This window comes from Myotis daubentonii, chromosome 3, assembly GCF_963259705.1.
Source record: "Myotis daubentonii chromosome 3, mMyoDau2.1, whole genome shotgun sequence".
NCBI classification, from domain to species: Eukaryota; Metazoa; Chordata; class Mammalia; order Chiroptera; family Vespertilionidae; genus Myotis; species Myotis daubentonii.
This window is the reverse complement of record NC_081842.1, coordinates 86,204,886-86,232,148: the sequence shown is the minus strand read 5'-3', so window position 1 is coordinate 86,232,148 and position 27,263 is coordinate 86,204,886. Positions and strand designations below refer to the sequence as shown.

Genomic DNA, 27,263 nt, shown 5'->3' with positions numbered 1-27,263 from the left:
CTATCTAATAATAGACAAATAGGGTAATTAACCGTACCTCCGACACGCTTCCCATTGGCTAATCAGGGCGATATGCAAATTAACTGCCAACCAAGATGGCGGCTAATTTGCATACTGCAGGCAGGGAGGGCCAGCTCGAGCTGCCATCCGGCCCGGTGTGGCGCATAAGCCCCAACGCGAGCCGGGACCCCTGTGTGAGGCCCTGGGCGGGCGGGGCCTCCGCAGCTGCAGTGTTCAGACCCAGGCCCCCAGCCTGCCCTGGGCTCCACTCAAGGAGGGGCTGGGGGCCTGGGGTTTACTAAACTTTACTGGAGCTGCTCCCCACACCCCAGCCCCTGCCCCAGAACCACACTGCCCACAGCAAGGCGCCCGGCAGTGTACTGACAGGTGGGTGGCGGGAGAGCTGAATAGAGCGGGGGCTGCAGGGAGCCACGGAAGGGCTGGGCCGTGGGAGCCAAGCTCCCGGGGGTCTGAGGAGAGAGCCTGAAGGTAGAGGAACCTTTGGCAAAGTGGCTGCCAGGAGCCGCGGCCATGGGGTCTGCAGGCTCGGCCATGGGGTCTGCAGGCGCGTGCACAGGCCTCCACCTGATGGGGGATCCTGGGCAAGCGCCACGGCTTCGGGAAAGCGGCTGGCCAGGAAGCGGGCGGCCCAAGGGGCACAGAGCAGCGCCAAGGTGGGGTGCACTGGGGGGGGCTCAGGCCTGGGCAGGGTGCTGGCGGAGGGATATGTGCCTTGCCCAGGAAGAGTGAGGTTCTGTATTGGCCCCAATAGGCGGGAAATAAGAGGCGATGACTGCAGGCATGGAAGGACGCCCGGGTGGAGGGGTGCAGACTCGCAGCCCTGAGGCGGGTGTGGAGGGGCGGTGCCACCTCAGTGGAGGAGCGCCGCACTGCTGGGTACCCCACTGCGGCGGTTTGGTGAAGCTCCTGGCGCTGACCGGGCCTCCCCGCGGCCTGCACACTTGAGAGGCCAGGACTTCTGCTCCCGCCTTGGCCCAAAAACAAGCCTGCGCCCGCCCCGCCCCCAGTTCTCACCCCACCCCATGGGGGTGCACACCACCTGCTCCCCAGAAAGGGGGGCAGTAAAGAATGGGGTGGGGGCGGGGGAGAGAAAAAATGTGGAGCATCCATGATGAAGAGGTGCTGGAGAATGAGGCTTGGAAGCCTCCTGGGGAGGTTCGTTCTGTTTGCCCTGTGGCTCTCCCTTAGGAAAGATGGAGAGCATGGCTGTGAGGGCTCCCTGCGCCAGGAGTCCAGTTCCATGGCCAACTGGAATTGGCCTCAGTTTCCTGCTCTGTAAAATGTTTTAAGCCTGTCCCAGTGCCTTCACTGAGCTTTGAGGGCCAATTGAGATACTATATAAAGAAAATGAGGGAAGACATGAGAAAGAAAAGGAAGGGCGGGCAACACAAAAGAAAGATTGGAAGGAACCTGTAAACCTATTGTCACTTAAATAGGGAATAGAGTCAACAGTGTTGTAATGATGGTATGATGCCAGGTGGGTACTGGAAATATCAGGGAACACTTTGTAAAGTATATGGTTGTCTAACCACTATTCTGTAACTAATAAACCTGAAACTAATACAAAATAATATTGAATGTAAAGAAATGAAAATAGGAGTGAAATTTTTCTAAATTTCAAAGTTTAAATAAAGGCTGTAAAGGAAGGAAGGGGGAGAATAAAAATAGTGTTTTTCATTTTTCCACTTTATTGTCTTTTCAGTATATGAAAAAGACAGTTGTCTTTATATGGTGCTTTTATGCTTTTCTAAGTCATTATCTCATTTGATGTTCAGGGCAATTTAAAGACAAGATAATTCTTCCCTCCACTATTCAAAGAAAGGAAACCTTGGTGCCTGGCCCCAATGATTCAGTCGTCAATCCCTTATTGTAAAGCAGGGTTAGTGAAATTTTCTGTGAAGGGTCATATTTATACCAATAAAAGCTTTGGGGGTGATCTGGCCAGCAGGGGAGGGCAGTTGGGGATGATCAGGCCAGCAGGGGAGTTGTTAGGCATCAATCAGGCCGGCAGGGGAGCTGTTAGGGGGTGATGAGGCTGGCAGGCTGAAGCAGTTAGGGGCAATCAGGCAGGCACGCAGGTGAGTGGTTAGGAGACAGCGGTCCAGGATTGTGAAAGGGATGTCCAACTGCTGGTTTAGGCCCGATCCCGGCAGTCAGACATCCTGGGATCAGGCCTAAACCAGCAGTCGACATCCCCCAAAGGGTCTGAGATTGGAGAGGGTGCAGGCTGGGCTGAGGGACACCCTCCTCCCGTGCACGAATTTCATGCACCGGGCCACTAGTTATTCTTATAATCAGGATAAACATAGTAGATGTTATTGAGAGTATGACACTTGAGATGAAAGCCAGTCACACAAATGGAAGTGGAAAAGTCCCTAGGCAGGAGCATGCAATTCATAAGTGACTACAGTGATTACTGAGTAATCAAATGACTGTCGGCAATTCCATCACCTCTCTCAGCTGTGAATTTCTAGACTAGAAAGAGAAGACCCACAGCTAGGGTGATTGCCTCACCATTCCAATTTTATAGTCAATGAGATCTCACAAAGACATGAAAATTAATTATAGGTGGTATAACGTGTTACGAAATATGGTTTGCCATTTGGTTTGACCAATTTTTCTCAAGGGAGTTTTACAGCCATAGGATTTTTATTAAGAAGGTAAACTGCTTTCGAAATGAATGTGCTTCAAAAATATACAGAATGTACAAAAAAGTATATTTTTAATAAATATAAAAGATTCAGGGGAGGAGTTGTTTTTTTTTAAATGATTGACTTACCATGCAGAGCGAACCACTTCTATTTTGATGAATTCCTGTGCATATTTTTGTAAAAATAAAATGTATGCAGTGACCACATAATATATACAATTTTGTATCCTATTCTTTCTTATGTTTATATTCCTCTTGACTCTCTCCCCAAGCCCCATATTTGAGAGTTCTCCTGCTACTTCTTCCTCTTGATGTTACTGACTGAATATTATTCATATCCCTCCTACTTTCTATTCCCTTTGTTCATCCCTTCTTTCATCCCTTCATCACTTCCTCCATGTCACTGAGAGCAGTGGTTTCCTAACAAGTTTCTCTCCCTGCCAGCAGACTCGCCTATTCTCCAGTCTCCTCTGTGTTTCTAGCAGGAGCTCTTTTATTTGATGTTTTTAAAATTATAAAGCCGGTACATGCTTTTAGATTCTTTAACAAGTGATATAAAGCAAGTGATATAAGGAACATGAGCTTTCTTTTTTAAAATGCAAATTTGATCATTTTGCTACTCCTCTGCTTACAGACCTTCAGGTTGCCTTCATAGGGTCATGCAGCTCGTAAATTCCGTTTTTTAACTGATATAACTCTAGCACCTAATAGTTGTAGCCGTGGAAAGTGTTGTGGATAATAAGTGGGAAGGGCCTCCAGCTGAATCCTACTAAGCTCAGTGCTAAGGGCTGGTAGGTTATGGAGAAGTATGGGGAGGGCACCTGACTTAGGAGGCAGACAACAGTGCTCCTTGTTGCACACAGCTGCTTCCTTTCTGCCCACAGACATTTGGGCCTCTCAACTGCAAAATCCAATTACAGCATTTGATTTCTTTTGTTCACCCCTTGTCTGAGCCTACACTAGTTTACTAGTAGGTTCCACAAAGCCTCTTAGAGCTCACTTAAACACCTAGATAATTTTCTTTTCCCACCCTGTTATGAGCACATAGAGAACAACCACAGACCTCAAGAAGAGCCAGTCATTCAACAGAAGAAAAATAAACCTGAAGAATGAGAATCTTGTCTATAATCATAAAATTACAAATCAATAGAGCCAGATTCATTCATATTATGGGAAGCAGGGTAGATGACCACAGAGGTCCTGGACAATCTACCTCTGCCTACCTTGCTCATGCACATGAGTCTGACAGCAGCTGTCATTGCAAATGAAGCCTCAGCCAAATTTCACTTTATGTCATAGACTTGAGGGTTCTCCTGAAAGATCAAAATCATACAATATCACTAGGCTTCTGCGTTTTATTAGCCCTGAAGTTCTGTTCTGCAGATAGTGGTTGAATACCTCTTCTCTAATAAAAGCAGCTGTAAAGTGTTGTAATTATGCATTTGTATTCCACCATATATAGTAACATGAACCATACTGTAGTTATCCCAAGAATACATTTCAGTAAAAAGGTAAAAGTGATTTGTATTCCTTCTAAAGAGAGCAGAAATACATGCCATGCAAACATTCTGTTCTGTAATTAACCTGTTTATTTTCCGAGAAAGTCTTTTTCTCTCATATCTATATAGAGATGAACTTTAGCCTATATTCTGATTTATTATGGTGTGAATTATGTTATATACCCTCGTGCCTATTTATAACTTAATTTTAAACCTAAAACTTGGTAATCTTGACATAAAGAAAACATTTCCAAGAAAAAGTAAATAACTTTTGCAATTTTAAAAAGAACTAAAATCAAGCAGTAATTCCAAATTTGAAGCTCAACATCCACCATAAAAAGTTTCCATTTGTTAATGATCCATGGAAAGAACTGAGCTGGGAGCTATTTTAAACATCTCGGCCTATTGAATTTTCAGAAGCCCAAGGTTACACTGATGTTATAAGAAGGCACATGCTCTTTCTACATCTCCTCTCTCGTGTAGTCTTGAAAGTAAGCCTCTGAGAAACAGTAAATTACCCTCCGTTTTTATGGCTGAATCTCCTAATATTTATTATTGGAATAACGCTGGAGATCCAGTTAAAATTTCCTCCCAGGATAATAACAATTCTACCTGTGTTAGCACATTTGAACTCTTGGAATGGCGCCACTGTCTCATTATGAACATTTCAATAAAAAAAGACTTTTTTCCCACATTTAAAATTCATTTATTAAATCCCCTTGTTCTCATTCAGGAGATATCAGAGGGGCTTGGGTACTTGTTCTGGAAGCAGATGGATGACACAGCATCAATATCTAAAAAAGAGATTTTTGATTTAGAGGTCTGTGCACCTGGGTGGCCTACCGGACCCTGTGAAATCACATACACAATTCTAAGTGCGTGGACATTTTTCTTGGGAGCAGAATGTAGCTCTCATCAAACACTGAAAGGAGTTTATGACCAAAAAGCTTAAAAACTATGACAGTGAGCTTCCATATTGGATGACACAGTAACTAAACTTTTATTATTACCTTTTCTAATATGGGATTTTCATCTCTGACCTTTATATGCCTACTTGACTCACCTTCTTTCTAGATAGTATTAACAGGCAAATATTACTTTGCAAGTTTTGGGTTTTTGTTTTTTTTTTTTAAATCATATTCTTTATCCTATGTATCCAGAAGAAGTTAACTAGGTTATGATTTTACTAATACTCTCATTAGTACTTTTACTAAGTTAGACCTTTAAATAATAACTAGAAGGACCTGGGTCCTTTATAGAGTGCTGGAGACCCAGAGGTATGCAAGTATGGATTACCTATGTCACTGATTCACTTCACCCTCAGATCTAGTGTTGAGTCCCCTAATTTTACTATTGTTACCATCTGAAACCCCTACTCACTAGATTTATAGGGTCCATTGACTTAAGATTTCTCTTATTTCAGTGAAACTTTACCAAGCTTTCATGTTCATAAATCTTATTTATGCTGTTGATTAACCTCCACACCTTTTTGCTGAGGGCTTCCTTTGTCTCTTAGGGCATCCAACTTCACTCTGGCAGCTTTAGTTCACATTAAAGCCTCTCAGTTCGTTGATGTCCTAGGTAATTTATGCACAAGCAACCTGCATAGGTGCCCATCCTTCCCCACCCACATCCCAACACATTCTATTTAAAGACAAAATAACAAAGAAAAGCTTGTTCATAGGGTTCTTAGGCAGCAAGATGTTGTTCAGGGAATGCCTGCTTCAATATCAGCCCAGGCCCCTAAACTTGAGAGGGTAGGGCCAGGAATACATCTGTTTTTCTTTCGCACGTTTTCCCCAGATAATTCTGGCACACAGCAAAAGCTGAGAACTCCTGGGATATGGGGAAGTGTGGGCTTTGGAGTCAGTCCTTTGATAGCTTACTTAATCTTTCTGAGCTTCTGTGTCTCCACTTGTAAATAAGGTTTTTAATGCCTGTGTCGTCATGCAAATTCCAAATACTGTGCTTAAAGCACATAGTGCAGTATTTTATTAGTGTTCTATAAATGTGATAGTGGATATGAATAATTACTATTGATGATATGTTGTGTCCAAATGGAGATGAATTAGGAGATCCAGTTTGGCACTGTCTCATCATATGAATTTAGGCAACATGAAGCTTTTGATTAGAGGAGACAGTAGAGTTTAGTGGGTAAGAATATGAGCCCAAGTACTCATAATATTTTTATTTTTAATATGGCATACTTTCAGAACTACTAGTTTACTAATATTTTGTGCCTCCAATAATTAAGAATTTTTTTCCATTAAGGTAGTGATTTGAAGGAAAAATTACTATTAGTGCCTATTAAATATGTGAATAAAATATACAAAATGTTCAGCAACTAATTAGTTAAATATCATGTTATTTTTGTTGTTTAAGTTAGGATGATATTATGGTTTTAAAATATAGCAAAGTTGTATGTGATTACATTGCTGTGAAAATTTCTGTGCTGAAGTCTTGCTTTAAAATGCAAAGTATAGCTATAAGTGCTGTTAGAAAATTATTATTTTATAAATCCATCTGGATATAATTATGCTAATGAACATTACATAGTACTTAATATTCTCTGTTTTCATGATAAAAAAATTAGGAACAGTTGTTAACAAATATGGGAAAGGCACTAGATAAAAGGATAGAGCACAGCTTTGGAAGGGGCAGAAGAAATATGTCTGCTACCTCTCATTACCTGGAGAGTTCATCATCAGTTCTACATTTATCTTTGTTATAATGTTCCTGAAACATTTGAAGCTGGCATATGTGAAACATCTTTTTCTTCAGTAATAGTTGATAATTGACAGAGTGGAAAGCTCTTCAATTTCTTTATATTTTATAAATTAAAAATTATAGTGTTAGGAGGTATGTGTATGTATATTTCTGTTCTCTCTTAATCCCACTGTGCTTTCAGTAAATAATTTTGCCTCATGCTTCCTTGAGGAAATAGAAACTGTCATTTATAAGAATTCTCAGTTCCCACACCAAATTTGCTCAACTATCCGGTTTCATTCCTAGCCCTCTCCTTTCTTCCTATAATATGGAAGAATTATTTCTGCTCCTATCCTAGGCCAGCTTCTCCGTTGGTACTCCAGATCCCACCCCTTTCTACTCCATGTTCTCTCTTCCCTTTGTTATTTCAAGAGTTTCTCTCTGGATTATTCCCAATAGCACAATGTGCTCTCATGTTTCTTAGCTTTAATTATTACAGAGTCCTGACTCCACATCCCTCCCCAGCTCTTGACTCCTTTTTATAGTCGTCTATTCAAGCTTCTGGAAAGAATTGTCTGTAGTGGCCATTGTAGTTCTTCATATCATATTCTTTCCTCAATATACTCCACTTGTGCTTCCATCCCTAAAATTGCTTGAAACTGCCCTTGTTGGATTCAGCAAAATATCCCCATGTTACCAAATCCCCTGTCACTTTGCCATTCTTGTTTATCACTTGGCCAAACTATAAAATTGACAGTTTCCTCAACTTCGTTCCTCTTAAACACACTTCTTTTACATTTTGTAGCACATTTCTTGGTTTCTACATTACTGATGGTTTCTTCTCAGTAACTCCTTTCATGCTTAAATACCCCAGGCCCCTTTCTGGCCTCCAGTTTTTTATATACTTCTTAGATGACTTCATCCTAAAGTCAGCTGATCTTAAATACCATTTATTTACTCAAATAACCCAAATCTATACTTTCAGCCCTGACATTTCCCAAGAGTTGCTACTGATTTAACTAATATCTTAGAAACCTCCACTTGGACATTTTATTATCATCACAGATTCCCTTGTTCAAACCTTCATTTCTGTCTTTTCCCATCTCAATAAATGGCAATATCATCTAATCAGTACCCTGTAGTTTCTACCTCTTAAATCTATCACAGTTTAGTCTAATTTTTTTTTAAATCACCACTGTATAGTATATAGTAGTTAATAGCTGATTCTGGAATCATACTGCCTGAGTTCAAATCCTGATTCTCCACATACAGTTTCTGTGACTTGGGACAGGTTACTTAACCTCGCTGTATATCTCAGTGTTTTTGTTGGTAAACTTGTGAAATTATTAGAACTATGCTGGAACATAGCAAGTACTTTATTCATCTTGAGTATGAGTACTGCTTCTACCACCATCACCACCTCCATTCCCATCCTAGTGTAAGCCTCTATCATCTCTTATGAGGACTACTTCATTAACCTTCCAATTGTTTTCTATACCTATATTCCTATTTTCCACTCACCTCCCCCAAATCCATTCTAACCCACTCTGCATACAATAGAATGACTTTTCTCAGATATCCTATCTAATAAAAGAGAAACATGGTAATTGGCGTACGACCGCTACCCTTCCCATTGGCTAATCAGGGCGATATGCAAATTAACTGCCAGCCAAGATGGCGGCCGGCAGCCAAGCAGCTGGAAGCGAACATGAGGCTTGCTTGCTTCAGTGAAGGAGGACTCCAACATTCACCGCCTGCCTTGCCAGCCTCTGAGCTTGCAGTTTGAAACACTGTAACAAATAAAGAAGCTAAACAAAACCCAGAAACCTGCTTTCAGCCAGCTGGGATCTCAGAGCTGGAGTTATACACTGTTGTGATTATAGAACCCAAACAAACCAGATACCTGCTTTCAGCAGCAGAGGCCTCAGAGCTGGAGCCAGAACTAAAGCTGGCCCAGAATAAAAAAAGAAAAGAAAAAAAGGAGCAGTTGGGAGCTTCAGTCACCCGCCAGCCTGAAAACAGCCCTCAGCCGCTCACCCAGACTGGCCAGGCACCCCAGTGGGGACCCCCACCCTGAAGGGGGTGTGACCAGCTGCAAACAGCCATCATCCCCTCATCCAGGCTGGCCAGGCACCCCAGTGGGGACCCCCACCCTGATCCAGGACACCCTTCAGGGCAAACCAGCCAGCCCCACCCATGCACCAGGCCTCTATCCTATATACTAAAAGGGTAATATGCCTCCCGGCACTGGGATCAGCATGACAGCGGGCAGCGCCCTGATCGCCCTGCGGCTCTGTGTGTGACAGGGTGCGGCGCCCCAACCACCCCCCCCCCCCCACGGGCCCTGCTCTGTGTGTGACAGGGTAGAGCCATAACCTCCCCATCAGCCCTGCCCTGAGTGTGAGAGTGGTGGCACCCCAACCTCCTGATCGGCCCTGCTCTGTGGGTGATAGAGGGCGGTGCCCCAACCCCCTGATCCGCCCTGCTCTGTGTGTGACAGGGGGCGGTGCCCCAACTCCCCTATTGGCCCTACTCTGTGAGTGACAGGGGGGAGCTCCCCAACCCCCTGATGGGCCCTGCTCTGTGCATGACAGGGGGGAGCTCCCCAACCCCCTGATCGACCCTGCTCTGTGCGTGACAGGGTACGGAGCCCCAACCCCCCTGATGGGCCCTGCTCTGTGAGTGACAGGGGTAGCACCCCAACCCCCTGATTGGCCCTGCTCTGTGCGTGACAGGGGTTGGCGCCGCAACCTCCCCATTGACCCTGCCTTGAGTGTGACAGGGGGCGGTGCCCCAACCCGCCAATTGGCCCTACGCTGAGCATGACTGAGGGTGGCATCGCAACCTCCCAATCCGCCCTACTCTGTGCATGACAGGGGGCGGCGCCCCAACTCCCCAATCGGCCCTGCTCTGAGCCCGACCAGGGGCTGCACCTAGGGATTGGGCCTGCCCTCTGCCACCCGGGAGCAGGCCTAAGCCAGCAGGTCGTTATCTCCCAAGGGGTTCCAGACTGCGAGAGGGCACAGGCCGGGCTGAAGGACCCCCCCTTCCCCCCCGAGTGCACAAATTTTTGTGTACCGGACCTCTAGTAGATTATATAACATTCCCAGGCCAAAAAAAATAATCTGCAGGCTTTTCATTGATTATACTTGCTGTAATTTTCACACTTACGTGACTCTTAACTGTAGCCCCTGCTGATCTTTCTTAACTTCATTGTTCCCTTACTGCTCTTTTAGCCACTGTGATATAGCTGTACTATTCATTTTTCTTTGACCAGAGTAAATTACCCTCCTCAGGGTCTTTCTACTGTTTGTATCTTATGCCTGGAAGATACCATCCCTTGTCCTCATCATTGAGATTTTCACTTAATATTACCTTTCTTACCGCCCAACCCAAAGATGCCACTCTGGTAGTGATAGTCTCTAACTCACCATACCCTTATTTTAAGTTTACCAAGACAGCATGATCTGATATTTGTATTTGTTATCTGTTTTCTCCACTAGAGTGTGAATTACAGATTTCTATGCCTTTGTGAGTTCCAGTTATATCCCTAGCCCCTAGTGTAGTGTCTGGCTTTACAAAAAAGTGATGGAGAAACTTTTGAGAATACCTTTATTTTTTACTTCATTTCCCAACCTTCCTGCTCTGTATGTTACATGGTGTCCCGAATGAACCCAAGTTCAGGGAAACAGTGCCTTAATTTGCCTTCGTAGGCTTTAAACTAGATTCAGCTCCCAGTTACCAACTAGAGTCTTCATCAAGTACATGGCTGGATTTTATCAAGATTTAGTTGACCACTGAATTATCTGCAATATCTGAACATAAAAGATTTGATACAGCTGCTGTTAAATTTGCTTGAATATAGTATCCTTTGAGGTCTTATTTTATACAATTCCTACCTACCAAAATATTCTGAAATGAACCAAAAGAATGTTTAACTGGTTGTCACTTACTGACGTTCATCTCCTAAAGACATTGGAAATTACAAAAACATATGGTAGAGATTGATACCTGAGTAGAAACAAGATCATTCACCTCACTTTCAACAGCTAAGCATAATGTTTTTAGTTTAGTAAATGAAGACGTTTTATGTCACTGGCTTTGGAAGTGTATGCAATTCTAGTGGGTAAGGACCAAAGGAGGAAATTATAACAATAATAAGAAAGTATGTGAATGAATCTGTGAAATGAAGAAAAACAAGATACTGAAATACAGGGCATCCTTCATTCTAAAGCTGAAGAGTTTTCTAAAACAGGTTCTTTATTTTGAGCCACAGCATGGACAACACCAACAACACAGTGCCCTGCAAAGATTTCTTTTTTTATATTTCACAGCTAGGCCAAATTTCTCTTTAGTAGTGTTTACATACTCTTTTGTACCATTCACTGTCATTTCAATATTGTTGATGCTTTCTCCTTGTTCTTCTACTAAAAGAGATATATGAATGAAAAGCTCCCTTAAATCCTTCATTTGATTCTCCAAATTAACAAGTTCCTTGTGTCTCTGTTCTATCTCTGAGAGTTGTGCTTTAGTGATATTGATTTCTGTAAGCAAGCTTTCATTGAAAACTTCCCATTTTCCTTGATGAAGCATATCATTTATTTCTTCTTCAGGCACTTGCTTTCCAGCAACTTCAAGCTGACGGAAAATAAATGTCTTGCACTTCTCTTGTTTTGCTGCTATTGTGTCATTGTATATCAACATGGTTTGCTGAAAGTGGTGGAACATTGCGGCATGCTGAGATTTAAGTATCCTTGTGACCACTGATGATGGACCAGTTTCAGCCTCTGATTTTTTTGCTTCTTTTACCAAATCATCCAAACCTCTCTTGATGTGTTCTGCTTGGATTTTAATCTCTTTTGTAATGCCCGACTCTCTCTTAAGGAGACTAAATCTTCTCATTGAAGCCAACAGACTTTTCTGTTGCTGCCCAAATTTTTGAACATCGTCTGTCAAACTGTCAATACTCTCCTGAAGTTTTTGGATCTCATGTAGGTGTCTCTCGGCTACAGGCTCTCTTTCATAAATAACAGCTTGCTGCAGAATCCTTCCTTGTTCCTCTGCTTCTGTAGTTGACTCATGCCTGTCTCTAGAGAGTTCGAGTTCCTTTGTTCTTTGCTTTAGTTCTTGAAGTCGATCCTTCATCTTCCCTTTATTCCTAGGAAGCAAAAATGGTTGAGTTGAACAAAGAAAAGGTGGGCATTTCCCCATGGATCAGTTGGCTTCACAAAGCTATATCTATCTCCCAGAGAAATCCTCCTATTTTCTGAAAAGAGGTTAAAAAATTAGAAAAATCAGTAAGAATTTCCTCATAAGCATCAATAAAATAGTGATGTAAAATAATGTCTAAATTACTTTGCAAGATTGTGGGGCTACTATGAGTCTATTCAGTTGTGTGAAGTAGCTGAGAAAGTAGTGACAGATACAACTGCCCCCAAATAATTTTAAATAGTTCTTTTTTATTGATTTTTAGTGAGAGAGAAAGGGAGAGGAAGAGAGATAGAAACATAGATCAGCTGCCTCCTGCACACCCTCTATTGGGGATGAGCTTGCAATTGGGGCATGTGCCCTGACTGGGAATAGAACTGGTGACCTCTTGATGCTTGCATTGATGTTCAGCCACTGAGCCACACTGGCTGGGCTGCCCCAAAATAATATTTTGTGTCATGATGCTGTCACATAATAATAGATTTTTTTTTTATATATGGGAAAATATGTCCTGGAATGGAAGATTTTACTTGACAGTATCTTTAACTTTTAAAGTGGAAAGGGCACCTGGATGTGCCCTTATTACTAAAGCTACTGTTCTGGGTTAATTTGGTCCATATACTCATTTTGCTAAATATACTTGATTTAATTAAAACCAGTATAGTGACAGGGAAGCTTTCATATGAGAGCTTTAAGCAATATAGATAATGTTAAATTTATCTTAAAATAACAGGCTTCCAGAGTAATGCACCATTTGATATAGTTTTGTTCTCTTATCCATTGCATACGTATGGAAACCTAGTCTTGGTCTGATTTTGCTGATTTGTCAATTGTAACATTATTCTGCAAAGATATCCAGACTGTCTTAGAACAAAATTTACATTAAGAAAATTTTTACAAACATGAGAATATCCTATATAATAAAAGCCTAATATGCTAAGTGTCCAGTTGTCCGGTTGGCTGTTCAACCAATCAAAGCATAATATGCTAATGATATGCTAAGGCAGCTCAACTGCTTGCTATGACATGCCATGACCACCAGGGGGCAGACAGTCGACCAGTTGACATGATGTGCACTGACCACCAGGGGGCAGACGCTCCTACTGGTAGGTTAGCTTGCTGCTGGGGTCTGGCCGATCAGGACTGAGCAAGATGGGCAAGACGGGCAAGACAAGCCCTGGAGCCCTCCCACGGCTCTTTCCCGGCTGGCCAACCTCCCGCATCCTTCCCTGGCCCCGATTGTGCACCAATTGTGCACTAGTGGGGTCCCTCGGCCTGGCCTGCACCCTCTTGCAATCCGGGACCCCTTGGGGAATGTCGGAGAGCCAGTCCTGGCCTGATGACAGAATGACTGGTCGCTATGACATGCACTGACCACCAGGGGACAGATGCTCAAAGCAGGAGCTGCCCCCTGGTGGTCAGTGCGCTCCCACAGGGGGAGTGCCACTCAACCAGAACCCCTGAGCCTGGCTGACGACTGGCAAGCGCAGCGGTGGTGGCGGGAGCCTCTCCTGCTTCCGTGGGCAGTCGGACATGCCTCGAGGGCTCCCAGACTGCAAATTTCGTGCAGGGCCTCTAGTATTAATATAAATTATTATTTTAGGGGCACTGATAAAGTTGACATTGTGTTGGTAGTTATCCATAGGATTAAGTTGATGTGCATAATTTATATGTAATGATATATATATATCTGAAATGAAGTGAATAAAAAGCAATCTTTGTTAATAAAATATTTAATTTTCATAGAGCATCTTGACTTTAGAAAGGCATTTAATAATACCTTTCATCATATTTTTGCAGCTAAGAAGAAGCTGTTAAGGGAGCTATAAATAGCTCATTGAACTACACATTGAATTAATATCAATCACAAGAAAAGAACTCTAATGTTATGCTGTTATGCTGTGGGACCCAGTTTTAATATATTTATGCAAATATTTTTAAAATATATTTTTTATTGCTTTCAGAGAGGAAGGGAGAGGGAGAGAGAGATAGAAACATCAATGATGAGAGAGAATCATTGATTGGCTGCCTGCTGTACATTCCCTACTAGGGACTGAGCCTGCAACCTGAGCATGTGCCCTTGATGGGAATTGAACCTGAGACCCTTCAGTCCGTAGGATGACACTCTATCCACTGAGCCAAACTGGCTGGGGCTATTTATGCAAATATATTATCAGTGATTTAGATGTTCTTATAAAGGCATGCTTATCAAATATGTTGATGGCACAGAATTTGGAGGGGTCTTTATTAAGTGGAAGTACAGAGTTGGGATTCAAAGATTAAAATAACATGGAACTCTATACTAAAAGTTACAACAATGTGTTTAATCAGGGTAGATATAAAATGTTCACCAGTTGTTTAGAAAACAAATTCACATCTACAAAATGGAAGGCCCTTGCATTCATAGCAGGGCTTATGAAATTACTGGAGATTTTAGTTAGATACAAGCTTTCTATCAGAAATATCAGAATAGTCATTTTGCTCTCATGAGTAATAGTGCTAAGAAAGGTATTTGTTCCACTGACTCTGTTAGTCAAAGCAAATGGGAGAGGGATTGTGTTAAGTTCTGAATGTGGTATTTTGTGATGAAAATTCATAAATTAGAAATTTCCAAACTGTCATGGAAAGGATGAGATTGGAAGACCATACGTAATATATGGAGAATTATTCAAAGGAATGGAAATACTTGTCCTGCAAAAGAGAAGATATGGGCAATATCTACAACTGTTTTCTAAAATGTGTAAGACTGGATATGTAAAAGGAATTCGACTTACTTGGCCTAACTCCAAAGGTGGAAATTATATGGAGAGAGGTTTGCTCTGGTATAAAGAAGACTCTTCACGCAAGCAGAACTGTCCTGAGATGGAATGAACTGCTTCATGAGATAATAAGCCTGCCATCACTGGAGCTGTGCAAGATGTTCTTCAGTGATGACCCCGTTGAGGATGTAAAAACGGTGCCTGCATTGCATAAAAGGTTAAACCAATGTCCTGATAATATTCCTTTGTTTTTAAAGGACTGACATTTTAACAATTAATTACTATGGCTTACTATATGCAAAGTTTTAAGTGCTGTATTGCATTTTCAATAATACCTGTCCTTGAATAATTTACTATCTAAGGGGAGATGGACAATATACAATTAAAAATGAAACTATCACATTGATGTTTCTCTCTCTCTGTCACTTCCCCTCCAAATAAAATAATCCAGTCAGAGAAAGACAAATATCATGATCTCACTCATATGTGGAATCTAATGAACAAAATAAACTGATGAACAAAATAGATCCAGAGACATAGAAGCATGGAACAAGCTATTGAATCTCAGAGGGAAGGCAGGGGTGGAATTAACCAAAGGACCTATATGTACACATGCATAACCCATGGACACAGACAATAGTGTGGTGAAGGCCTGGGGCAGGCCGGGCGGGCAGGGAGTCGGGGCAGGCTAGAAGGGGTCAAAGGGGAAAAAAGGGAACATCTGTAATACATTCAACAATAAAAATAAATTTTAAAAAATAACTAAAAGAAAAAATAGAAAATAAATTTCTTGAAACCATTAAAAGAAATGAAACTACACCACCAACTTACACCATACACAAGAATAAGCTCAAAATAGATAAATGACTTAAATGCAATTCGTGAAGCCATAAAAAATCCTGGAAGAAAACATAGGCAATAAAATCTCAGACATCTCTCGTAGCAGAATTTTCACTGATACATCTCCTAGGCCAGTGGTCAGCAAACTCATTAGTCAACAGAGCCAAATATCAACAGTACAACGATTGAAATTTCTTTTGAGAGCCAGTTTTTTAAACTTAAACTATATAGGTAGGTACATTGTTATTAACTTAATTAGGGTACTCCTAAGGCTTAGGAAGAGCCACACTCAAGGGGCCAAAGAGCCGCATGTGGCTCGCGTGCCGCAGTTTGCGGACCATGGTCCTAGGCCAAGAGAAATAAAGGACAAAATAAACAAATGGGACTACATCTAACTAAAAAACTTCTGCACAGCAAAAGAAACCATCATCAAAATGAAAAGGGATCCCACTATGAGAGAACATATTTGCTAATGATATATCTGGTAAGGGATTAATTTCCAAAATATATAATGCAACTCAACAAAAGGACAATCCAATAAAAAATGGGCAAAGGAGCCCTAACCGGTTTAGCTCAGTGGATAGAGCAAAGGCCTTCGGAATGAAGGGTCCCAGGTTCGATTCTGGTCAAGGGCGTGTACCTCAGTTGCAGGCACATCCCCAGTAGCGGGTGTACAGGAGGCAGCTGATTGATGTTTCTCTCTCGTCGATGTTTCTAGCTCTCTATCCCTCTCCCTTCCTCTCTGTAAAAAATCAATAAAATATAATTTTTAAAAAAATGGGCAAAGGACCTGAATAGACACTTCTCCACATAGGACAGACAGATGGCAAATAGACATAAAAAAAATGCTTGATTTCACTAATCATCAGAGAGATGAAAATTAAAAATCACAATGAGGTATTGCCTCATGCCTGCCAGAATGGCTACCATCAGTCACCAAACAACAAGTGCTGGTGAGGATGTGGAGAAAAGGGAACCCTAGTACACTGCTGGTGGGAATGCAGACTGGTGTAACCATTAAGGAAAACAGTGTGGAGTTTCCTCAAAATATTAAAAATGGAACTGTGTTTTGACCCAGTGATCCTACTTCTGGGAATATATCTTAAGCATCCAGATACACCAATCAGAAAGAATATATACATTCCTGTATTTGTAGCAGCATTATTTATATAGCTAAGATCTGAAAATAGCCAAAATGCCTATCAGCAGATGAATGGATTAAAAAACTGTGGCACATCTACACAATGGGATACTATGTTGCTGTAATAAAGAAAGGACACTTATAATTTGCAACAGTATGGATGGGCGTGGAGAGCATTATGCTAAGCAAAATAAGCCAGTTGTAGAAAGATCCAGAGACATAGAAGCATCGAATACTGTCAAACCTCAGAAGGAAGCAGGGGAGGGGAGAGGAAGGGTAGGAGATCAACCAAAGGACTTGTATGCATGCATAGAAGCATAACCAATGGACACAGACACTAGGGGGTGAGGGCCTGTGCTGGGAGGCCGGAGTGGGCTGGGAGAGGTCAATAGGGGAAAAAGGAAACATATGTAAAACTTTCAACAATTAAAGAATTTTTTTAAAAAGCTGTGGTACATTTACACAATGGACAACTATGCAGGTGTAAAAAAGAAGGGTCTGTTACCCTTTGAGACAGCATGGATGGACCTGGAGATTATGCTAAGCAAAATAAGCCAGTCAGAGAAAGATAAATGCCACATGAACTCACTTATATGTGGAATCTAATGAACAAAATAAACTAAAGAACAAAATAGGTCCAGAGACATGGAAGCATGGAATAGATTGACAGATCTCAGAGGGAAGGGTGGGGGCTTTAAGAGATTAACCAAATAATTTATATGCATATATGCATAACCCATGGACACAGACAATAGTCTGGTGAAGGCCTGTGGTGGAGTGGTGGCTGGGTGGGAGGGAGTAAGGCGGGGGGGGGGGGGGGGGATGGAGGACATCTGTAAGACAGTCAACAATAAAAAGATAAACTTAAAAAATTAAAAAATTTAAAATATATTTAAAAAAAGTGTTTTTTAAGCTATCATGTCACTTTTGATATAGCCATAGCTTTTCCTTTTTTAAATTGTTGCTTTTTAAATTTTTTTATTTTTCCTGCCACCATTTATCCTCTCTATGCCCTCTTCTACCTCCACCCATCCCCTCCCCTCTTGCAATCACCACACTATTGTCCTTATCCATGAGTTCTCTCTTTTTATTTTTTATTTGTTCAATCTTCCATCCCCCACCCACACCCACATCCAGCTGTTTGCCTGCTTTCTATGAGTCTGTCTCTATTTTGCTTGGTAGTTCAGTTTGTTCATTAAATTCCACATATGAGTGAAATCATATGGTACTTACAAGTGTCTTTCTCTGACTGGCTTATTTCAATTAGCATAATGTTCTCCAGGTTCAGACATAATGTTACAAAGGGTAAATTTTCTTCCTTTTTATGGCAGAGTAGTATTCCATTGAGTAAATGTACCACAGTTTTTTTTTATCTACTCATCTACTGATGGACACTTGGGCTACTTCCAAATCTTGTCTATTGTAAATGACATTGCAATGAACATAGGGGTACTACATATATTCTTTCAAATTAGTGTAAGTGGAATCGTTGACAGTTTTTGTTTGTTTGTTTGTTTGTTTTTGGTTAAGTCCATACTGCTTTCCATGTGGCTGCACCAATCTGCATCAAAGGAAACCATGAACAAAATGAAAAGACAACCCACTGAATGGTAGAACATATTTGCCAATGATAGATCTGATAAGGGGTTAATATCCAAAATTTATAAAGAACTTATAAAACTCAACACACACAAAAAAACCCAATCCAATTTAAAAAATAGGCAAAAGACCTGAAATAGATACCTCTCCAAAGAGGACGTATGGATGGCCAATAGACATATCATATCAAAAAGCTGCTCAAGGTCACTAATCATCAGAAAAATGTAAATTAAAACTATAATGAGAAATCAGCTCATACCTGTCAGAATGGCTATCATCAATAAATCAGTAAACAACAAGTGTTGGTGAGGATGTGGAGAAAAGAGAACCCTGCTGTACTGTTGGTGGGAATACAAATTGTCTCCCTTTTTTAAAAATATATTTTTATTGATTTCAGAGAGGAAGGGAGAGGGAAAGGGAGAGAAACATCAATGATGAGAGAGAATCATTGATTGGCTGCCTCCTGCATGCCCCCTAGTGGGAATCGAGCTCGCAACCTGGGCATGTGCCCTTGACCGGAATCGAACCTGGGACCCTGCAGTCCACAGGCTGATGCTCTATCCACTGAGCCAAACCAGCTAGGGCCAAATTGTCTCTTTTTAAATGCTTTTCGTTTTCATCAAGTTATTACATATACACAGCTTAAGAAGTCAAATCGTTTCAATGCTTATAACGATATACAGCCAACGTCTGCCTGCCCCATAACACCTCATTTTCAGTTCCCAGTTCCCAAAGGGAGTCATTGTCAGTTCCTTAGATACAAGTTGCTTTTAAACTCCCTATTTCTTGGTCATCTGCTTATGTAGATATCTCTGCTTTTTTAGATTTAAAAATTATTCTGAATATCTGTTGTGAAAGATGTGGACTTAACCTTTTTTTATACCCCATCATCTCAATTTTTACCTCAATATAGTTATATCACAGTTTTGGGTTAATCAGTGTTCTGCATTTATAACCAAATATCATACACATTAGAGTCACCTAAGGTACTATATACTTTCTTTCTCAAATAAGTTTTTTGTTTGTTTCTAGGCCATTTCTGTGGCTAGAGCTAAGAGATTTACACTTTTATTTTAGGAAAACTTTTCATTGACGTACTTTCACATACACAGAAAGTGCCTAAAACAAAATGTGTAATTTGATGATTTTTCACAAAGTGAACATACCGATATAATCATCGCAATGATCAAGAACCATGTAACTTTTTAATTTTTCTTGAAATTATTAATTACCTAAGTTTTTCAGTTGCTTCACTTTCTACATATACATCACTAATTCCTTCCAAAACTCTTAAGTTGAGCTGAAAATATCCTCTTAATACATCTACTAGTAAATATAGTAGTTATTGTGTTTTTTCCTTTCATTGTAGTATTTCATCTTTTGAGACTTCTTCCCCAGATCTCTCTATCTTGACCTGATTTACCACATAGCTGTTGTGTTGGAATTTTTTTTTCTCCTTTCTAGTATGTCTCCTGCCATATACTTCCTTTTAAAATGTAAATGTGCTAACAACTTCTATTTTTGAAAATATTTTATTCTATTTTTACACCTGAATGATATGTTTTCTGTGGATATCATTCTTACTTAAAAATAATATATTCCTTTAGCATTTTGAAAATTTTGCTGTTTTTCTCTAACTTCTTTTGTTGCCCTTGAGAAATCTGCCATCTGATTCCTGATATTTTGTGTAAAATTTGAGATTTAAAAAAAAAATTTCCTTTCATGAAACTTTTGGCCTTTTCTCTTTATTTCTGGTATTCTAAAATTTCACAATAAGAAGCCCAGGGCATGTCCTTATGCAGAATTTGCTAGACACTTAGTAGCTTTCTCAATCTGAAAATTCATGTGTTTAGGATTTTCTTGGGGGGCACAGATCTTAATTTTTTAAAGAACTTCAGCTTCTCCATTTTCTTTGTAAACTTTTTCTTTGAAGTTCCCCTTATTTGGATGGTGACTTCCTTAACTACCTTAAATATTTCTAGTGTCTGCAGGGTAAAGTTTCTTGTCAGAGGCCACACAACTAAAAAGTGGCAGAGCCTACATTCGGATATAAATCTGCCTGACTTGTTCTTTTTTCCTAATCCATAGTGATGGGTTATCCTAGTGAAACATACAAATGAAGTTGATTTGTATCAAATATTCTTATAAACTAGAAGCCCAGTGTGCGAAATCGTACGGCCCCGGCCACCCACATGCACCTCGCAGTGCACGCAGCCCTGCCCACCTGTGTGTGCCTCGCCGTACGCGAAGCCTCCTGGTGACCGGTCTTTGGTCGTTACAGTGTCACAACCTCTGGGTTTTTATTATAAAGATACTATGTTTAAAAGGAAAAAATTCTTATAGAAGGTAATAGAGCATATCAGATCCAAAATAATTATGTTGTTTGCAGCTTTATTAAGATCTTTAATCAGACCAAACTAAACACTTTACAGTTGAGAAAAGGAAAAGGAATTAATACTGATCTCATAGACCTAGGTCACAGGAAGTCTCTAAGAAATTTTGAATTCTATCCTTGACATCATGTAGAAACTGTGATTGTTATAATTTCTTCTGCCTTAGCTCCTAGTCATAGCCTGAGATAACATAGATGGAAGTGAAGTATACTTCATTACTATTTACATACAGAGATTTCTGTTTCCTATTCTTTTTTAAAAATATATTTGTACTAGAGGCCTGGTGCATGAAAATTCGTGCACTCTGGGGGAGTCCTTCAGCCCGACCTGCACCCTCTCGCAGTCTGGGATCCCTCGGGGATGTCCACCTGCTGGCTTAGGCCTATTCCCCAGGGGATCGGGGATGTCTATTCCCCAGAAGTCAGACATCCCTCTGGCAGCCCGGGAGCCCTCAGGGGATGTCTGACTGACAGCTTAGGCCCACTCTCTGAGGGGAGTGGCCCTAAGCCGCAGACAGACATCCTTAGCACTGAGGAGGAGGCGGGAGAGGCTCCTGCCACCACCACTGCACTTGCAGCCGTCAGCTCGGCTTGTGGCTGAGCGGAGCTCCCCCTGTGGGAGTGCATTGACCACCAGGGGGCAGCTCCTGCATTGAGTGTCTGCCCTCTGATGGTCAGAGCACATCATAGTGACTGGTTGTTCCTGGTTGTTCTACCGTTAGGGTCAATTTGCTTATTACCTGTATATAGGATTGATTTCAGAGAGGAAGGGAGAGGGAGAGAGAGATAGAAACGTCTATGATGAGAGAGAATCATTGATTGCTGCCTCCTGCACGTCCCACACTGGGGATCAAGTGCCCTGATCAGGAATCAAACTGTGACCTCCTGGTTCATAGGTCAACACTCAACCGCTGGGCCATACTAGCCGAGCCTGTTTCCTACACTTGTACTAACTTGAAACTATGAATTCTTATAGCTTCAAAGTATATAGCAGATATGCTGTTTGTGCACTGTTGTTGTTTTCTAAATGGTCTTGTGATACTGATAATATGGGAAAAAGAAAAGAGTAACAGTATTGGAGACTCCAATGAGCTATGAGGGGGATGTAAACAAAACATTCTGATTTTTTATTTATGAGAATCAACTTCTATCTAAGATGTTTATATAACTGCTAAGAAGCATCTAGCAACCTTTTAATTTCTCAAAAACTACAAGGTCTCCAACTTTCTCTTTGGTAGTATGACTTAGAACAAATCCTGAAACAACCCCCTCTAATATTTTTATGGCTGGATAGGTCTTCCTTTTTTAAAAAAATTAGAAATAAATGACCAATTCCATCAAAAGCCTATTTTTCCAAAGCATCATAGATTAAATTTTTTGCTTTTAAGAAATAGAATATTTCAAATTGATATTGTAGCACAGTATACCTTTACAAAATACTTTAGGAAGGTGAATGTTACTGTCACTGATTGTGGAAACCAAGATTTTTGACTCTGACCCTTGTAAAGGTTGTCTTTCCCTGGGTTCCTGTCTGTGGAAGAACAGTTTCCTGAAAGAGTACCTACCATACTTTCATATTTGAATAAAAGTTACTTTGAGGAACTCTTCAAAATATATTGATATGTATTTTGTATTCATTAATCTTAATAATTTGACTAGGAAAAAAAACAAGTAAATATGCTGAATCTTTTTTTATATGAATCTCTATATGTTACTGATACTATAGGAAAAACATTTCCTTTTAGGGCTTTATATCATGGCATGCATAATATAGTGATGTTTATATAAAATTAACTATAAAGTTTATATACAGTGTTCATCTTGGTTTATGGGTCCCATGTCTTCATTTATTTCCTTTGAATAGTTAAAGGGCATTTACGTTAAAGATCCTTTACATTATTAGGTTATTTTGATCTCTGAGGAATAAATACCTTTGTTGTAGTCATGAACTGTTTCTCTTGGTGGTGGACAAGTGGACTTAGTGAAGTTTGTCAGTAGTTTATCTTCAGTGGGGAATTATATTATACAAGAATGCCTGCAGTGCCCTGCATGTGGATACAGTCTTATCCAATTTTGGGGCCCCATGGAGTAACCCATGCAGTATAAATATGGGCCTAATTTTATAGCCTGAGTGGATCTCTCACTTCTTGTTGTAATCCTGGACAAGCCAACAGAGATTTTCCTATCTCTGTATATAGACTGTGTTCTATTTTTTCTGGTTGATGCTTCATCTAGGAAGCTCAGTTTTAGTTCCCTATTATGCAAAAAAAACCTAAAACTCAGCTTTTTAGTAGCTCATGGAGTTGCTTTAATTGCTGTTCTCTGCTTTGGTTATGATTATGTTCCCTCCTTATCTATGGTAGTTGGAAATTTCTTTACTTCAAATATGATATGTAGTTTTAAAATTTGTCTTTTCTTTTCTCAAGATCATATCAAACACTTCTGTATGTAGAAGAGGGAAGAATTTCTCTTCTGTTCATCTCGACTGAAGGTCATAATGATTATCTTTGTTGTTGTTGTTAATCCTTACCCAAGGATATTTTTGCATTGATTTTTAGGGAGAGTGGAATAGAGAAGGAAAGACAGAAAGAAACATCGATGAGACATTAATTGGTTGCCTCCTGAGGAAACTGCAACCAAGGTACATGCCCTTGAGCAGAATTGAACCCAGACCCTTTGATCCGCAGGCTGATGCTCCACTGAGCCAAACTGCCCAGAGCCATAATGATTCTCTTTACAGAGCTAACAATTCAGAATGTTCCTCAAATCCTTGTTCATTTCTGCAGAAATCGACTTAATGTAGGTACTCAAGTGCACTTAACATGCTGTATGCAAATTGTACTTTCTAGTAGTTACATACTTATAACTACATGTATAACTATTTGCAATTTAATTGCTTAATTTAAAATATATCTTTATAAAATAGAATATTAGGCAAAGTGAGACATGTAATCATATTAGAATTTAAAAGGTAGAAGAGACATATGAACATAAAATATTATGAACATAAAATATTAAGCTCACAGTTATCATTTAATTGCTTAGGCTAGGTGAAATAGATGAGACTACCATTTTACACAATCTTTACTATACCTTAAATTTATTTTCTTAATGTTGGAAGAGTTCTATTCAAATATGAATCATATTTCAGCATGTTTAACTTAATACATTACTGTACTGTTTTGAATTCTACTGTCAATAATTTTAGGTTAAACATATTTGCAAAAAGAAAGAATATTAATTTTTAAACATGCTAATCAACTTTGACAGTTTGTTTTGGGAAATAGAAAAGTAAACTTATATGACTCAAATAAAAGTTTCTCCACCCTAATGCAGACAGAGAACATTTCCAGGAATAGGAATATAAATAAAAATTATCTAGTGCTTTAAGAAATATACCCTGGGATAGATACATTATAGATTTATAGATTTTTAAAGGTATTTTCTTTTTATAGTTACTATATTGATTAAATAAAATATTTCAAGAAATGTAATCAGAACCAGTTGTTATCTAACATAAAATGGGGCATTTTATTTTATTTTTGGCTTTTGTGAATGAGACCCGCTTGCAGAATTTCCATAGTTCAAGGTGAAAGGAGCTGATGTTATTGGAATGGTCACCACTTTGGCTACTTAAATGAGGAAAAAAACAACTTATTGCAAGTTGTATATAATTTCTCAAAGTTTGAATTATATGATGTTTTTGTAATGCAGTCCTTCAGAGCCTTTTTATTTTACTTTTTATTTAGTTTAAGTAAGTTAATTGTTAACTGATTTGTTTAAATATTAAGACTCTTACCTGGTGAAAGTATGCTGTACATGCATACTTTGGTAACAATTATAAAATAACTTTGAAGAAATATAAGAAAATAAAGTGTGTTTTGGTTAAGCCTCTCTATATATATTGCTTTATTTTGAAAGTGTTAGACATAGTATATATGTAGCAATTAAATGATTCTGAATTAAACATGTAAAACTGTCAAATCAAGTATAATATATTAAGTTTTACGATTACATACTTTTCATATACTAGCTAAAACATTTTAAAAGTTAATACTTTGATATTTCACAGTGGTCCTTTTACAAGATTATGTTCTAATTTCCTCAGATTAACTTTAAAATATTCTGGGAAACAACAATGAATAAATTAATTAAGACCTTCTACAAAATTATGTTAACTTTTTAAAAGTTATACATTTGTGTCAAATTTAGGCATAAGCTTCTTTTCAGAATTCAATGTTAAGTGTTCTGTAAAGCAAGCACAGTATGACTAATTTATAACCAGTCTATAAAAGAAAGAATTTTAAGTTTGTTTTTATAGGATCCGAATTTCCAGTGTTTCCAAAATGAGAAGCTCCTTTTTAAAGGACTTAAAAGAAGAAGTTGATTTTTACTATGGTCGTCTATTTCTGAGATCTCTAAACCAAGATCAATTTATTAGCAATATATATGAGCAGATCAGCTGCTGGTAGCCTGGTCCAAATCTGAACGAAACAAGTGATTTTAATTATCTATTGAGCTATTTTTAAATGCCACAAATTTCAGCTACGGGTGTCTCACATTAAAAAACACAGAAAAGAGTGGTTTATTACCTTTGTCTTGTTCCTTTTGTTGCTTTTCCACCTGCGGTGTTGGAGTCCTGCCTGTGAGAGGAAAACCTATCATCTGTAGCGTTTTGATCAAATTATTTGTCTCTATCTTATAGTTCACAGGCAATTTCTGTACATTTTCATATCATTAACTTAATTGAAAGCCAAATTATGAAGCCAGATAAGTTAGAGATAAAGTTGTCCTTTTGCTGAGAAGAACAAATTGCTTACTTCACACCTGGAGAATCCGGTTCTGCCAGTTAACCGCCCATTCTTTAGATTAAAGGAAGATCATTTTCATTGGAGCTGGTTGGTAACAGGAAGTCCTTGTTAAACTGCCTACATAGAGTATTTGGCACCGGCTCTGTAATTCCATTTCTATATTACATATAAAATGCATTAGTTAATAAAAAGGGGGTTGTAATTAAACAAAGGTTTCTTTGGGTTTTTTTAGGTATCAAAACTTGCTACAATATACAGAATTCAGAATAAATAGGAATGGAAAGAAGCTTGGTGTAAAAGCTTTTTGTTCCATTTACTTTAAAATGATTGAATTCTATTCTATTTTAGGAAATCCCAAGGGCTTCACTCATAAAATCATTGATTTTCAGAATGACAACTGCCAGAAAAGAACTCCTGCCTTTAAACCTTCCACACCACTTTTCTTGTTATTGTACCTGGTATTTTTATTTTAAAATAAGTTTCCTCCAGAGTTTTCAATATAGAAAAACTAAAGTTGGGCCGCAATGTTATGCAGTTTATTTTATCAATATAACAATTCAAAATTAATTTTTACCAGAGTGAAACATTTATTTGAAAAATTAGAAATGAAATGTCTCTAACATTAGTAAATTTCCTTACCATCCCTTTTTTTCTGCATGATTTTTGTGATTTGAGGGTAAGAGGAGGGACACTGGTATAATTTCTATCAAAGTGACAGTTGCCTTTATTCTTTGATTTAGTATCCCTACTTCCTGGAATCTGTTCCCAGAATAAGAAATAACTCGTTCCCACAGTTATTCTTCACAGCACTCCTTGTGGAAACAAAACACTGGAAACAACCCAAAAGTTCCTTCAGAGTGGGCCTGGATGAATAACCGATAAAACAGCCTGTGAGCATTTTGCTCATTTATAAAGACTATAATAATAAAGAAAATGTCTTTACATTACTTCAGGGTACTTTTAAGATTTCCTGTTTAAAAAAACCAGAAGGTGGCCCTAACCGGTTTGGCTCAGTGAATAGAGCATCGGCCTGCGGACTGAAAGGTCCCAGCTTCAATTCCAGTCAAGGGCATGTACCTTGGTTGCGGGCAACATCCCCAGTAGGGGGGTGTGCAGGAGGCAGCTGATCGATGTTTCTCTCTCTCATCGGTGTTTCTGACTCTCTGTCCTTCTCCCTTCATCCCTATAAAAAAATCAATAAAATATATTAAAAACAAACAAACAAAAAAAAGCAGAAGGTGGTACACAAGAGTATATATAACATTCTAGTTTTTGGGAAAGAAAGGGAGTGTGGAGACACACATACACAAACATCTCCCAACCAGTCAATAGCAGTGAATATCTGTAGGACCCAAATTGTGACTTTTATCGTTTTCCACAAACACATGTTTATATTTTCAAAAAGAAATAATGGGGGGGGGGGGGAATGATGGTGAACTAAAAAGGAATGAAAAGGGTTACTTACAGGAGAATGGATGGAATAGAAAGAAGAAAAGGGACCGAGTTGGATAATACTTTTGGTTGTACTTTGTTTTTATAATTTTGACTTTGGAACCACATAAATGTTTTAAAAATTCAATCTTAAAATAAAAAATAAAACTAAAAAGAAAAAGCAGCCTGAAAAAGTGAACCTAGCT

At 39.5% G+C, this 27,263-nt stretch overlaps 2 protein-coding genes across 3 annotated transcripts in view; one reads left to right on the top strand and one right to left on the bottom strand.

Moving 5' to 3' along the window:
• Positions 1-27,263, top strand: part of ARL13B (ADP ribosylation factor like GTPase 13B) — an 87,096-nt gene that overhangs the window by 36,831 nt on the left and 23,002 nt on the right. The gene's annotated exons all lie outside the window — the stretch shown is intronic.
• STX19 (syntaxin 19) lies at positions 10,030-25,661 on the bottom strand. 2 transcript variants are annotated; one of them, XM_059688046.1, is made up of 3 exons: positions 25,408-25,661; positions 14,859-15,044; positions 10,030-12,034 (listed from the first exon to the last, which is right to left on the bottom strand). In XM_059688046.1, exon 3 carries the CDS (start codon positions 12,019-12,021, stop codon positions 11,137-11,139), a length of 885 nt encoding a protein of 294 aa, XP_059544029.1. In that variant the 5' UTR covers positions 12,022-12,034; positions 14,859-15,044; positions 25,408-25,661; the 3' UTR covers positions 10,030-11,136. The 2 variants fall into 2 exon arrangements, with proteins under 2 accessions (XP_059544029.1, XP_059544030.1); XM_059688047.1 differs by lacking the exon at positions 14,859-15,044.